General features: G+C 36.1%; 1 protein-coding gene across 4 annotated transcripts in view; it reads right to left on the reverse strand.

The window, feature by feature from the left end:
• The window catches only part of LOC310649703 (serine/threonine-protein kinase tousled-like 2), a 56173-nt gene that overhangs the window by 24169 nt on the left and 15543 nt on the right, over positions 1 to 16461 (reverse strand). For all 4 annotated transcript variants that reach the window (XM_083378381.1, XM_083378384.1, XM_083378383.1 and 1 more), the window contains exons 9-15: positions 15585 to 15677; positions 12275 to 12385; positions 11018 to 11154; positions 7563 to 7715; positions 7068 to 7134; positions 4748 to 4845; positions 4246 to 4327 (exon numbers count right to left, since the gene is read on the reverse strand). In XM_083378381.1, the coding sequence (XP_083234507.1) occupies positions 4246 to 4327; positions 4748 to 4845; positions 7068 to 7134; positions 7563 to 7715; positions 11018 to 11154; positions 12275 to 12385; positions 15585 to 15677 (741 nt within the window). The remainder of the gene's footprint in view (positions 1 to 4245; positions 4328 to 4747; positions 4846 to 7067; positions 7135 to 7562; positions 7716 to 11017; positions 11155 to 12274; positions 12386 to 15584; positions 15678 to 16461) is intronic.

Here is a 16461-nt window from a genome sequence, read left to right on the forward strand (position 1 = left end):
TCCTCCCTCCCTCCCTCCCTCCATTCCTTCCTTCCTGTTCCTTCCTTCTTCCCTCCCACTCTCCATTCCTTCCTCCGTGTTCCTTCCTTCCTCTCTCCCTTTTTCCCTCCCTCCCTCCCTTCCTTTGCCTTCTCATGTCTTTCCTTCCCCCCCCCCCGCACTCGCAAAGGGGTGATGGGAGGGGGAGGGACTGCCAACACTAATATGCTGCTGCTGGTCATTCCTATATATGTGGGTGGGTGGGGGCAGTCCCGTTGAAAGGGATGCCTCGTGGCTGCAAGGCTGGAGGTGCTGGTGGGGTGTGTGTGTGGCTGATCTATAACCTGGTTGCGTCCATCAAAGCCAGAATGCACTCGGCCTAAGATCCACTGGAATCAGCAAGGAGCTGCCTTGCCACCTCTGCCCCGCCCCCTGGATGCGTGCACAAGAGACAGCCTGTGCCGGCGTCCTGGGTGAAGTCAGCATGTGTGACAAGACAGCCAGCAGGGACACTGGACTCTGCTTGCGCACACACGCAGGGGGCGGGGCTGCCCCGTGGATTTAACCAGCTTTTTTTCTAAAAAAAGGTGCCGGAACTCTCATCTTGTTAATCTTTTATTTATATAATTTTATTTATATATTTATTTATATAATTAAACAGTTATATATTAAATTCTTAACATACATTTAATTTATTGTATTTAAGGCAAATGTTCATAGAAAATTCCAAACATTTGTCCAATTCTCGTCTGGCAAATCTTCTTGACTCCTTTCCTTGCTCTTAGTATCTATGGCCGAATGTCGTCCTCTGAGTAACCACAGATCAATGTACTTTGAAGGAATGAAAAGTCTGAGGTGGTCCGACACGTTTGATGAACAAAAGTGCTGAAATTGTCTTAGTCTTTAACGAAGCTCTTGTTGGGGTGGTAATTAGATTCATCTGTGAAAACCCACGTTCACATTCACTTGAAGAAATAGGAATGGTATTCAGAGTCTGTATCAAATGCAACAGTTTTTCTGGATATATCTTTTCGAGAATTTATTCACGGAATCCACGAGTCATTTCTCTTTCATTTAGTTGCAGTCTGATTGATAAGTTTCTAATTTCCACTTCTCCAAATGTCAGTTGAGTATTAACATCTTCAAGCCAAAGGTTTTGATCAAGTACGCGAGACCAATACGCCAACTCATCGTCTTTGCTATCAAGTAATCTTTTTTCAATTGACTCTTTCAATTTTGTATAAAATATACTTGGGTCAATGGGAGGATCCTTTTTTTGAATCTCTTTTGTGAAGTAAAACTCCACGAAAGCGAAGATCACTTACAGCAGCAACAGCACATTTATAATAGGGCCCAAAGTTCTGTCTTCTTTCTTCAAAAACTTGTACCAGTATTTTTATTTTCTTATTTGCCTTATACAAGTCGATGTTGAGGTCCTATAGATCCAAACTTAAATCTGACAATTCTTGGAGAGCATCACACATCAATCCAAGGTCCAATAAAAATTCTGTAGATGTTATTTTTCTTTTCAAGCCATCATAAGTGCATTTATCATTTTTATCTCTTGTAGGATCATGCATTTCTTATTCAAAATGATACACAAGGGATTCAAAATTATTCCATACAGCCAAAACTAGATGACACACATCGGGTACTTAAAATTCTTCCAATTTTCAGCAGCTCAGTCCCCAGTAATTCTGCACATGAATGCAACTCTCTTGATATTCTTTGGTGAAGCATGGTATATGACATACAGTTTATCAATAAATGATTGGAATCTATTTATTCCTGAAGTTTCCTTGGCAGCATCACTTACTGATAATTCTAGTCTGTGATTAGCACAATGCCAAACTATAATAGACGGAAAATGTTCTGACTGCAATTTTTTCACTCCACTTTTACATCCAATCATCACAGCGGCGCCATCGCATGCCAGAGAAATCAAATATTTTTTCAAATAATCTTCTGTCATCCCATAAGAGTAAAGACATTGGAGTAAGGAATCAAATATCCCTTCTGCTGTTACTTTTTCAAGTTCTACCAAGTCCAAAAACAAATTTACTGGTGAATTCATTCCCATACCTTTGATACAGCATCGAACAAATACTATGAGGGTAGTTTTTTTGCTTCTTGTGGTTGATTCATCAATTATCAATGAAATTTTGTTATTGGATCAATTTCTTTAACCACAGTTTTCCTCATTTCTTCACTTATATGATTAACAATATATAATCTTAAAGGGCCCATTGTGACAGAAGATTGCTACCACTGCTCCAGGGTTTGGCTAACTTAAATATGCATAGCATAATTAGATTTATTATTGCTGTTAAAGCTATTGATTACGGATTCACATTTCCCATGGATTGTCTTCTGTCCATGGGAGGGAAGCTTGGTAGATTCTAAATTTCATAATTTTAGTTATTCCTTTGTGGTAGGGCAGACATGTCAAACACAAGGTCCAGGGGCCGGATCCGGCCTGCGAAGTGGTTTCATGTGGCCCGCGAAGCCATCCTGGAAACAGTGAGGGAACGGCCCCCACTGCCTTGGCCTTGGCCCAGAGACCCTCCTTCTGCCAGACCCTCAGATCTGTCCCACTCCTGCCCAGGCCCCCATAGGCACGCTTGATGCGAACGATGTAGAGCTGGCCATGCCCACCCAGTAGGCCATACACACTCTAGCCACGCCCACCCAGTAGGCCACGCCCACCTGGGCCACACCCACCCGGACCCCTAAGGACAACCGCAATGCTGATGTGGCCCTCAATGAAATCGAGTTTGACACCCCTGTGGTAGGGTATATATGAGAACAAGCTGCAAAGGTCTTTAAAAACATGTTTCTCACATATTTATATTTTTAAATCATAAATATTAAACCTTTTTTTTCTTTCCAATGATCCAAACTAATGCTTTAGAAATATAATTTCCAGTTTTAGCTATAGTAAACAAGCAAATTACACTAAAGCTAAATTTAACGTTATTTGTTAAAGATATTTACTATATTTCAGAATTAGTATTCTTTCAGTCACAATCTTATTCCTATTCAATTTGGCTGATTTTAAAATGTGATGTAAAATCATAAGCACATAAAAAGAAAACAGCAGAAACAGCTGCAAATTAACTTAACAGTTCTATGCTTAGCAACATTTCCATTTAATCAAAGTCCTTGCTCTTTCCAAATCTATTTCAGGGTTAACTTTCTATATACACAAACAATGGAAATGAGTTTCTGGGCTGGTTCAAATTTTTTACACATTCCAAAAATCTCAGGTAATGTATCTGTTCCATATAAATATAAAAGCATGGTAGGCTCTGTATTTGTACAATGGCCGATTATCCCAGTGTGCAGAAACGTGGATAACTACAAACAGAAGTTGCAAGCCCTCTCCTTGACTTCAGAGTCATGCTGGTGAGATAGTCAGCATATAAATTTATTAAATACCTTTTTTTTTTCAAATGCCCCTATCAGGAATTCAATTTGAATAAAATTTCAGAAAAGCAAATGTTCTGTGCTGGTGGTATTAAGCTCCCAAAGATCTAGCATGGGATAAATGAATTCTTTCTAATAAAAATAACTTCTGCCTTTTTTCTAATCATCATTTCTTCCCTACAGCAATTTGAAAAGTAAAACAAAGTGAAACAAACCACTACTCCCTCCATGCAGGGAAAATTTCCTTGAGTCATACTTGGATATCCTATTTGTAAATAATATCCTACTTACCTAGTTGAGATGGTGTAGTTGGGGAGCAGGGAGGAGTGCAAACTTCCTGCCTTCGCTTGCAACATTTGCCTGCCAGGTCTTTTGGCAAGCTCAGCAGCAATTCCTATTGGCTTCCAAATGCCAATAGCACAGCTGACTCAGGAATTCTGGGAGTTGAAGTCCATGAGTCATAAAAGAGCAAAGCCTGCAATAGGCTTAGCCTTAAGCCAATAGCAGCACAGCTTGTGCAAAAGCTTTTTTTGCCAAAAAAATAAAATAAAAATAAAAATAAAAAGGTGCCGGAACGCCGATCTGAGCGTTCTATGAGAAAAAAAGCCCTGGATTTAACGCTGAGCACGTTCTGGCTTTGATGGATGCAATCAGGTTGTAGATCAGCGCCCAGTCGGCCTGGGCTGGGCCAAGGTGCAGCGGGCCAGTTCTTCGCTCTTTTCAGAGCAGGTCCCCGGGCCAGATGGAACCACATGTCGGGCCACATCCGGCCCAGAGGCCTTGTGTTTGACATGTCTATTCTACACCAAACAAACAAAATAGAAAGATGATCTAACTTACCTTATATACTTCACTAAATCCTCCTCTGCCTAGGAGATGTAACAACAAATACCTATCATTTAGTGTTGGATGGTCTTTAAACCTAATGCAGAGAGAACAGGAGACTTTATCCATATAATGGTTTGAACATGGTCTTAAGCAAATCATCTAAAAAGATAGGTTATTTGACAAATGAAAAGCTCTTTGTCTATGAGTTGAATGGTTTGAGGATGCAAGTGAACTGGCAATCTATTTCATAGGCAAAGCTAGATTTGTTGAAACGCAGCTGACAGTCTTGCACTGCCCACCACAAACACATTTTTGCCTGTATTATCTTTATGTTTTCTTGTTTACATTGTTGCTTGGAAGGATATTCTATCCAAATAGCTAGGAGTAAAATAGTATTTAATAAATATTAATTATAAGCAAAGTTAATTCCAAGCAAACATTTCTAGTGTATTTTAGCAAGCTGCTCATCTTTCACAAGGTTGTAATTTGCTCCTCTCTTATGGCCAATACTCACTGTGAATTATCTTCATTATGTATCCTTTTCAATTCCCTGATATGCAGATTTCTAACCCGTTCTAATCGCTCTAATTCCGCTTGAATCTCAGCTTCTTCCTGCACAAAGAGGAAGATCACTTTACTGTACTATAAACTGCTGTACTGAGGATTTAAAACCAAATTTGCCTGATAGGGATCTTTGCAGAAAGCTTTTCCTTTATACAGTATTCCTCAATCAGAGAAAGATGTCATGATATGTAAAAAGTAAATGAAAAGACATTGAGAGTGTCTTTATAAAAAATATCTAAACATTGGACTTGACAGCACCCTGCAAATTACTGGCTAAAACTTCTTACAATATGCTTATTATCCATAGACAGAAATATTGTGAACCAAATGTCTTGCTTGAAAAGTGTTTGAACTGTTTAGATGACAGGAATTTTTTTGGAAGGAAGTATTGAATTTTGCATGGCTCTGAGCTATTTTGACACCTCTTATATTTTCACTTGCAAATCTTGTCTGTTCTTACCAAGGTTTGGAGAGATCCTTTCGCTAATGCTCACTCCCTTCTTTATTATTTGCTGCAATGTTGCAAGGAATAACATATTATTTCCTAACTCCTTGTGTAAGCTTGCAAAAGAACAGAGAACATTTCTGGTAATAGATTTTTTGTTCTGATATTATAAATGGAAGAAATGCATTGTTTCTTTCTTCTTTTTCCATTTTCTTTTATAGAAGATCTCTCTAATTTTTCTTAATTTACCGGTATCACAAAACATACTTTTTTTTACATAATTATAAAAAAGTAGGCTCAAAAATTCAAGAACTCTATCAGTTTTCTAAGAAACAATGACTGTGTTTCCAAAGGTAATAAAACAGCCATCAAGATTAGTAATAACTGATAGTTCATTCTATTCTTAACTTTGATAAATCTCCATTCAAAACTATTTAAATAATCCATTTTCTAAAAAAAGGTACTTTCACTTGTTAAAATTTCCTGTATTTAGTTATAATGGGTGAGCTAACATTATAAGATGTCTGTATTTTGTCTGCATGCCTCTACCATATCTACCTATATTTGCCATCTTCTAAAAATCCCCAGATACTTTACTACAGCCAAGTAGATTTAGCAGATTAGTCTTCTGTGAACAAAACACAAATAAAGTGGTCAGAGAAACAGGAAAATCTTATGTTTCCTGATACTGGGCTAAAATTGTAACATTGAAAAAAGAACAAGAAAATAGGCAGTTTTTTTCTTCTTTAGTTACTGAGTAAAGCAGCTGATTTGTGATTTTAAAATGGTTTTTCAATGATTGAAGTTCCTAAAAATAGAGAATCAATAATGGCAATTCTCCCTAAAAAAAAAGTTAGAACAATTAATCTGTGGAACGACTTGCTTCCAGAAGTTGTGGACGCTCCAACACTGGAGGTTTTTAAGAAGAGACTGGACAATCATTTGTCTGAAATGGCAAAAGGTTTCCTGCTTCAGCAGCAGAATAGACTAGAAGACCTCCAGGGTCCCTTCCAACTCTATTATTCTGTTAAAAATACCCATCATTAATATTATTTAGCAATGCGTATATTATTTATTGCTTTAGAATAAAGTTTTGGTTCATGCAAGCATGCAGTGAGAGCTAAGAGTCTGCCAATATTCCTTATAAAATGACCTTATGCATTAAAGAATCTTCCAAAATTCTTCATATTGTACTTCTTCATATTGTGCTAAAGTAGACTCACAAACATAGCTCTGTGTAAACTACTTCCTAAATTTTTTGAAAACCATTTGTAGAAGAGCTAGTATTTCTGGTGTTTAGAAACAGATAGCTATAAAGTTTGAGACAGAGAATTTCATAGAAGGGCCTATCCTCTTAAACAGAATAAACAAACATAAATCAATAAAGAAATAACTAAGGACTAGAACAGAGGTGTCAAACTCAATTTCATTGAGGGCCGCATCAGCATTGCGGTTGCCTTCAAGGGGCCGGGCGAGTATGGCCAGGGTGGGCGTGGCCTACTGAGTGGGCGTGGCTAGTGTGCGTATGGCCTACTGGGTGGGCGTGGCCAGCTCTACATTGTTCGCATCAAGGGTGCCTATGGGGGCCTGGGCAGGAGTGGGACAGATCTGAGGGTCTCTGGCAGAAGGAGGGTCTCTGGGCCAGGGCCAAGGCAGTGGGGGCTGTTCCCTCACTGTTTCCAGGATGGCTTCGCGGGCCACATGAAACCACTTTGCAGGCCGCATCCGGCCCCCGGGCCTTGTGTTTGACATGTCTGGACTAGAACAAATAGGAAGTCAAAAACATAATTCAATGCGTACTTGAAGTTATAACGTATCTTTTTACCTTTTTAAGATGGCCTAGTCGGAGTTTGAATATTTCCTCTTGTTCATGATATTCTGCTAATGTTAACCTGTACATGTATAAAATAAGTGGTTCAAAAATTAGAAATGCCTTACACCAAGAAAGGTAACTTACACAGAGGAATATATTCAGATGCCATTGGCAACCCTCAGAGTCCACTAAAAGTTACCAACAAAGTCTATCGGATGAAATCATTACATTCACAATAACAAGGATTAATAAATTAGCCCCATCAATTTAACTAATTGAAATGAGTCCACTAACTTTTTGTTCCAAGCCTGATTACTTTTTTGAAAGTAGACCTAGGCCTGCCACTCACATGTCAAATATGACCATCAGTCTACAAAAACCAATATAATTGTGGAGAGAAACTTTATCACAAACACAGAATCTGGGGAGGCCTACTTGGGTAAAACCTAGGAAGTTCCTTCCATATGACAGCCCCAGAAAGGATTCTGAAATGTTTGTGCCACCTACGTCTCGTTTTCTGCTCCATTGGTTTTGTTTTTGCGCTGCTTTTGCTCATTGGTAGCTGGAGGAGCCTGGCCCATGCCAGGTGGTTTTCGTTTTGCTAACAATTTCCGTTGCCTTTCTATTTCTTCCCTTTGGGAATTTATCCTTTCTTGCTGCCTAAATAGAAGTATAACACGGACATAATTAGAGAACATAAAATAATATATCCCACATAAGGGGGTTGATCTTCTACATCCTTAGTTAGCCACATCCAAACAGTGCATTTCTGGTAATCTGCCAGTCTTTAGAAGACCAAATATTTAGAAGCTTGGGCTTTGGAAACGTAACTGACTATTATCAAGCAACAGAATAAACGGTAAATCCAGTTTCTAACAAATAATCACCTTGGTTTTAAATTTAAGAAGTATTCATAGTTGCAGACATTTTTCAAATGAAGAGGCTAATTTTTAGGGGCACGACAACTGCTTTAATCTCCTCTGTGGAAAAAAAATTTTTTTTTTAGCCTTGTTATCAGTTGCTGAGTTCAGGGTCAGACAGGTATATGTACCTTTGTATTTCTTTTCTGTCTTGCACACCAGATAAGAAATCAGTTATTTTATGCATGATAAGAAGCCTAGTTGTTTTTTTCCCCTTTTTAAGATATAAGGTATTTGAGGATTAGGGAAACAAAATAATTCCATCAGCCCAACAAAATATTTGCTTATCATATTGTTGAACTAGAAGAGTTCTGCAAGGAAGAATAGGAGGAAAAATCCGAAATTAAGTCTAGAAAAATTCTTAACTGGGTATAGGAAATTTTTGGAAGCTGTTATTTTTACCAAAGGTGGTGTTACAAAATACTAACTGGAAAAATAGCCAATTTTTTTGCAGCTGCTTTATTTTTTTCATATTTAAAATCTGTACACAATTACACATAGCGAAGTATGTGCAAAAGCAAATCTTTAGAAAGAGATTTATATTAATCATGCAGATTTTCATCAGTTTCTAGTCCTAAATTTGGTCAGGGATACCTGAATTTTTTGCACTCAACTGTGTAAATAAATCTGGATTTAGTCCTATGTCCCCAAACACCAAACATCCATTGTCTCATGTTTACCATGGGTTACAATCTTTGAGAAGGAAATGTTCCCTCTAGTCTGCTTAAGAACAAAGGAATCCTGCATAAAAATGTGCCTTTATTTACAAAATAAGACCTGGGTTTTGCAGTTATAGAATGAAAGTTTAAAAATTATTTTTACATATTTTAGATAGTAAAAAGTCATACTCATCAATTATCACACTAATACATGTAATGGCAACCTTAAAATTTTAATCTATTTAACAGCAAGATGTTCAACAATAAAAGAAAACAACTATGTAAGATTGTTAAAACAAATAAAATTGGATCTGGAAAAGCGGAAAAATTTATAACTTTCAATGCTGGGGAGAATAGCAACAGTGAAAATGAATATCTTACCAAAAATACTCTTTTTTATTTCGAACAATACCTATAAGATTGGGAAAAACCTTTTTTGATGAACTAAATACAACAATACTGAAATTTATCTGGCAAGAAAAAAAGCTAGAATTAGACTGAAAATGCTACAAGAAGCGAAAGAAAATGGAGGACTTGGGCTGCTGGACTGGACACTATACTATTAAGCAACTATATTAACATGGCTAATAGAGTAGATAATGCTGAGAGATAAAAGACTATTATACCTAGAGGCGCATGACCTACAACTTGGATGGCATGCCTTTCTGTGGTATGGGAAGAATAAAACATAGATACTTTCAAAACCACTTTATAAGAAATGCACTTCTTTTAGAATGGGAAAAAATAAAAGCAATTTTTTTATTAAAATACCTGGATGGCTTTCAACAATGGAAGCATTTGCTTACCCAAATTTAATCAATTATGAGAAAGTTGTGACCTATAAAGATATTTTGGACAATGAAGGGAAATTGAAAGACAGACAAGATTTACAAGAACAAGGTGGTGGCCATACTTGCTAATTCAAACAAGATATGAAAAAGATGCTAAAACAATGGGATATTATAAAGAACAGACAGAATTTGACCAGATACTGCTAAAAACACATGAAAAATTGATTAAGAAACTCTATGAATATTTGTTAATTTAAAGATGGAAGAGGAACAAGTAAAAGAAGCAATGATAACAGGGGCAAAGAACTTAGAATTAAATACTGGCAAAGATTATGGGAAAGAAATGCTAAATTAATAAAAGTGGTGACTTACAAAGAAAACTTATATAAAATGTTTTACAGATGGCATCTAACAGCAGTAAGATTAGCGAAAATATTCAAAAATACATCAAAAAATACATCAAAAAGTGTTGGAAAGGTAAACTAAAACCAGGTACTTATTATCATATCTGGTGGACATGCCCTAAAGCTAAAAGATTTTGATCAAAAATACACATATGGATGGAAAAAATGACTAAAAAATATAGAATTCAAGCCAGAACTGTTTCTGTTAGGCACAATAGGAGGAAACTACGAGAAAGATTCTATATATCTAATTTTACATTATTAACTGCAGCAAGAATTGTATTTGCCCAATATTGGAAAAATGAAAACTTACCAACTGAAGAACTAATTAAGAAAATTTTAGATTATGCAGATATGGACAGATTGACATTAAAGATAAGAGAAAGAAGACTCAGTGTACTTTAGAACTTGGGATAATTTTTACCAATGGCTAGAAAAGCGAGTTAGAGAGAAAGAAACATGATATGTACTATGTAACATTGAATATATATTATTAAGATTATTAAGCAATTAATTAATATAATATAGAAATTAACTTACTTACTGTTTTTAAATACATGAATCCAGACAATATGCTGTTTGCTAAATATTAAGAATGTTATTTAAAAAAAACCCAACCCTAATCCTAACCTCAACCCTAACCCCTACAAATTTAATAAAATATTTATAAAAAACAACTTTAATCTACATATTTCCTATGTTATTTCAAAAAATGATAACATTCAAAGACATATAGTAAACAGTGGTGAAATTTATGACAGTGATATGAATAAGGTTCCTATATGCACTTGCTATGGTCAAATAAATATCCATATTGTTGAAGTTAAGGCACTGATGAAGATATGACGCGGGCTTGTTCAACTCTTGACCTGCCAACTCCAGTTGTCCTTTTCCTGGCACTACGATTTTCCTAATTATATATGATAGGCAAGCATTACTTACTAGCAGTAGAAGCATGCTTATCCTGTATTTCTAAGATTGTTGTTGCATTTGCTGTTTTACAAATATTATGGAGTTATTTTTGTTTCAGTAAATGGTACCTTTCCTGACTTCATGCAAACTTTTATTTAAAAGAGAATAGCCACAAACCTTGTAAGTTATGTATGGATTAATATAAAAAAAACCCAACTAAATCATCAGTAATCTTTTCTGCTTCTGGAAAAGGCAAAATGATAGAAAAATACATACTTGATTAAATTTTGGAAAGCATAGCCATCTGTCCATTGCTCCGTGTAAGATGCCCCATGCCGGACTGTGGCAAAGTGACCTAATCGCAACCGATCCTGCATACTCTTATCTCGGCAAGCCATCTTTTCCTGTTTCGACTGAAAAGAAAAAAGTAAAGTATCTGAATGATTTTGCAAAGTATCTCTATTTATTTATTTAAATGCTTTGAAAGGTCATCCATCTTAAGAATGTAATTCTGAACAACAAAGTTGATAAAACAAAGTTGATTCTCGAATGTCTGTCAATTTTAGATTTTTATGTAAAAGATATACAACTGCTCTTTGCTTATCGATCATTTGTTAGAATTATGAAGGAACTGAAGAGACTTATGACTGGTCCTTGAAGCTGCAATCATTGCAGCGTTCACATGATCATGTGATCACGATTTGGCCACTCAACAATTAGTGCATATTTACAACAGTCACAGTTGCTCATTGTTACACACGTATTTAACCATTAAATATTTACCAGCAGACAAGTCAAGCTCAAGGCCCACAGATCAGATCCAGCCTGTGATGTGTTTAGATCTGGCCCACAAACAACTAGAAGGAGAAGGTGATTGAGTATATAGGGTCTGTATGTGAGCTGAAGGGTGGCAGTGCCAGAGAGGCCTGGGGAGTCAGATGCAGCTGCAGTGTTGCTGGGGCTCTGCTGAGGCCCTGGGATCAGCATGTGCAGCTCCAGCTGATCAGGTCTTTGGGTGGCCTTTGGAGTGGCCGGCAGCCACACACAGTCTTTGGGGGAAGAGTCAGCTAGAGCTGCAGGGCTTGGTGGGGACTCCAGAATCAGTGCACACAGCTCTAGCTGATAAGCACTGTGTGAAAAGGCCAGCCGGGCAGTGAGTGAATGCATGGGGGAGGAGATAAGAGGATAGAAAAGGAAGGGGTTTGGTGGGAAAGAGGAGGGAGAGGTGATGGGGAGATGTTGGTGGGGCAAGCCTAAGGGAGAGAAGGGGTCAGCAACTGGCCCTTTGAGGCCAATCATAATGCTGATGTGGCCCTCAATGTAATTGAGTTTGACACCTCTGTTCTATTGCTTATTTTTTCAACATTCTAATGTTTTTATTAATACCAGTTGACTCCAAACATTTGATGATGCAACTATGTGGTATATTATTATTATTACCACTACTACTGCTTCTACAGTTATTATCTGAAACCTAATTATGCAGGTTATGGGGATATAACTTCAAAACAAGTTGTGCTGGTTATAACTCACCTTTTCTACAAGTAGCTTCTTGCTCATTGTTACACACCTATTTAACCGTTCTTTGTATTTCTCAAGCATTTTTTGATGTTCATCTATCTGTCGTCTTAAGTCACAATTTGCCTGAAAATAAAATATCAAGCAGGTGAACAAAACAAAAATTATCCCATATTAGTTACAATTATCTCTCACAGATAAGGAGAAAAAAATTAAAGCTCTCACAGTTACAAAATACAACAAAAAGTATTGTCATGCATACAATAAATTTGGATTTACCATTTACTTCAATTGTTTGAATCTCAAGGAGGGGAATTCATATCTCCTAGAGCAAGAAAGAAACGTCCATTTTGTCACTGCCTCTCCAGATGGAGGAACCATCCTGGATCCTCCTGGACTGGAGAATCAATGTGCAGCCACTCAACCCAGCATTATTATTTCTTTTAGAAATCAGACAACTTACATTTAGAAACCATTATTAGCAACACTGGAGAAACAATAAAAAAACAAGATCAATTTCCAGGTCAGCTAAGAATGCTTTCTTTGTCATTCTTCTTCCACAGTAATAATATAACTGCTCGATTCTTTTAAGACTGAAGCATTAAAATTGCAGAAATAAATATATAAAACTGACATGAAAGTTAACGTTTTGATGTGTCTCCTGGTTCCAAAAAGGTTTAACATAGGCTGTCCAAACTGGTATACCATTTGTGGGAAAGTTATAAAGGCTTACTTGTTATTTGAATTATTAAGCAGACATCCTACTACGCCGATCTGCAATCTAGTTCCTTTTCTCTGCTAAATTATCAACTATTAAAGGATGCTTGATGGACCAACAGTCTATGGCTGTCAAAACACTATTATGCTCAAAAGAGAAAAGTCTAAGATCTCCAGGCTCCATTTAACGACCTCTATCCCCCCTTCTGATCAGAATACGTAGAACTAAACTGGATCTATTGACAACTCCCAAATATTACAGAAATATGAAGCAACTAGAGGTCCCCTTCAGTTCTGCAATCACCCCCATTATTTTTTAAGTAGGCAAAGGATATCTGAAAGAAAAAAGGCATTTATGTTCTGATGTTGCCCGAGTGCAATGCAGTCCAAACACATAGAAATGTTTCCTCCATCCTGAGAAAATATGTGGATGAGTAAATAACAAAGGTATGTCTGACTCAATTAGTGATGTTTATAGTAAAAGTGTAGCAAAGGTGTCCTTATTGTACAAGAATGTAAACATATCCTTCTGATGATCCATAGATATTAGAAAATATTTTCAAAGGATGATGCTACTTTATTTTCGAAGGATGATGGTACTACAGATCTGAGAGTTCATGATTGCTTTAATTATTTTGGATCAGAATGATTTGAGCATTTCCATTCTGATGCCATACCCGCCCTTTGAAATACTATCCTGCATCAAGGTCAATGTGACCTTGGCCTGTTAGACTTCAGAATGATCTTAGTGATCTGAATTTTTTCAGAGATACTGGATCAGGACAATGTATAAACTTACTTGATATTGTTTATTTATATCTGTCTTGTCCTCGGTATAGTTGTTTTCATTGTATAAATTTTGCCCATATCATCATTTTAATGGCAAAAAATTACTGAATGGCTTTAAGGAATTTTAATTTGAAAATATTTGAGATATTTTTTGGATTATAAGATTGAGTAAAATTGTTCTGAAGTCACTAACAGAATTTTAGGAAGAAGCCATGAAAATCTTTTTTTGAGTCACTTCTCTGAACTAAACTTGGCTGAACTAAACCACAGCCATATAAGCACTAAGAGCTTGTCCAATTGTTCATTGGCTGCCTGGCATCATACCCAGGAAGTAATTTAGTTTGTTAAGATTTTTTTTAAATGTCTATGCTTGATTTCTCCTAGAATGAAAATACCCAGATTTTAATGCTTTCTGAATCTGTTTGAGGTCACAAGAGGAATAAACATTTTGGGCCATAAATGAAGGAAAAAAGCAAATAACATTTGTGTTGGTTTAACAGTTGAGGCCATTCTGCTTTTAAAAAAATACACAGATGTTTCTGGGAAGGGCATGCAAGGAAATTGGATGTGTATAGGAATCCAGAGATCTGAAATTTCCCATCTTTTCCTAGTCCTTGGCAACTGCAGTGTAACAGTACCGTATGAGAAAAATGTTAAGAAAAGATAATTAAGAGGAGAGGATTCAGAAAGTTTTATTAGTTTCTTTCAGAAATGGATGATTCCGCACATCTTTCTAAGCTAACCAATACTTCAAATGGATCACTTTTGCATGCTATATAATCTAATGCCTTCCTTTCCTATAATGGGGACAAGGAATGAGAAAACATCTTGCAGGTTACCACTGGCACTGTGTTGTTTTCTACCCTAAGATTAAAGCTAGCCATATGGAGTATTCTTTGTTGAAAGATAAATTTCTCTCAACTTGAGGAAAGAAATAGCTTGGAAGAGAAAATGTGTCCCCCCTTGAGATATTCTTTCTGCCCTAATTTCTCTAGGACAGAACGTCTGCATATTGGGGTGAGGGAGAGGAATATAGAAATGATGGAAATTAAGGCAATATTTACAAATAATGAAAAAACCCCGGTTCTGAATTCTGTAAGAGCCCCAAACTATTCCAATCAATTTGTTTGATAGTTGTGGGAATTTTCCCACACAGAAAAGCAGTTGAAAAACTGACTTTTCTTACATGTTCTACCTGAAACTACTAAACTGAAGTTAAAATGCTCTATATGGTATTCAGGAATATACAGAAGACAATAGCAAAAATTCAGATTGCTCAACTATTTGGAACACATAGAATTACTGTTTCATTAAAAATAATTGTTCAATTGTAAGAAATTTATATATTAGGATTTGATTGTGTTTAAGGAAAATGTTTTGCAAGTTAAAACTAATTATTACAAGAGTTATCAGAATACAATCCATTTAATGACATTTTTTATTAAGTGTCACAGGCTATTTTAGTATTTTTTTATGCAGTAAATTACTGACAATCCTTCTAGATGTTCAAATTAAAAAATACTTTGTAGAGGAAGTATAAAAAGGAGGTTGTTTGAGTATTGTAAAGTTCTTGAGTAAATCTAAATATATATATTTACCAAGAGAGGATAAAATTTCCTTCTTATCAAGGGCTTTTCATGTAACTGATTATATGTCATCTAGTCAATGTCAAACCTTAGTGATTGCTTAGATTTTCTCCATGACAGCCCATTTCCATTTCCATAACTATTAAATAATACCCTTAACTTCTTACCTATGTATTAAGATATATTCTATGGCTTGAAATTTGAATATAGGATGCAGAATTACAACTACTTACCCTTAATAAATCATCTATTCTGCCTTCTTTTTTCTCCAGATCAGAGTTCTTACTGTTTTCTAATGCAGATAATTTCTCCATCGTAAGATCAGACTTGAGAGGGAAAAGAAGTGTTCTTAAGAAATAATTTACAAAGTAATCAAATGTGTTATGAACACAAAAAGTAGCAAATATTTCTGTTGTGTAAAGTAACATAATCAAAGATTGGAATGTCTTACAATTAGTCAGGAAGATTATTATTAAGCAAAATCGGATTAAAAATATAACTAAGCCTGGATTTCTCAACTTTTTTTAAGCCTTTTCTGGTCTACTTTAAAGAAACGGCTTGATTTTTCCCATATTTATTTATGGTATTTCTATGCTGCTTTGCTCCAATTACTGAATGAATAACAAATCTGGGAAAACTATTTCAATATTGAAGGAACCAAGGAAAACAGATAACCAGGCCATACAAGTACTATGTTCTTGATTTCCACAAACTCACACACACTTGTGAAATAAAGGGAATTCTCCCAGAAGCTGCAATCCATAAGAGGGATGCTACAGAAGCTTCAAAATCAATGGAACTACGACAGTGTCTACAATTTGTCTGTGAACATGGTTTTGATTTTCCCTATGCATTTTATGTAAGAGCACTTTGGATTAGATAAGGCTCATATTGCATAGGAATATTTTGCAATAAAAGCATAACCACCTTGAAGACTAAGATTCTCCAAAAACCTACTATAGGTTCATAATATTTTATTTATGAAATTTTTATATTGCCCATCATACTTGCATGGCTTTGGGAAGTTTACAAGTTTACAAATAAAACAGTAACCCTTGAAAACTTGGCAAGCTGATAAAATTTTGAGACAAAAATAGCATAATATAACAT

Source organism: Vipera ursinii (assembly GCF_947247035.1).
Source record: "Vipera ursinii genome assembly, chromosome: Z".
Classification (NCBI taxonomy): domain Eukaryota; kingdom Metazoa; phylum Chordata; class Lepidosauria; order Squamata; family Viperidae; genus Vipera; species Vipera ursinii.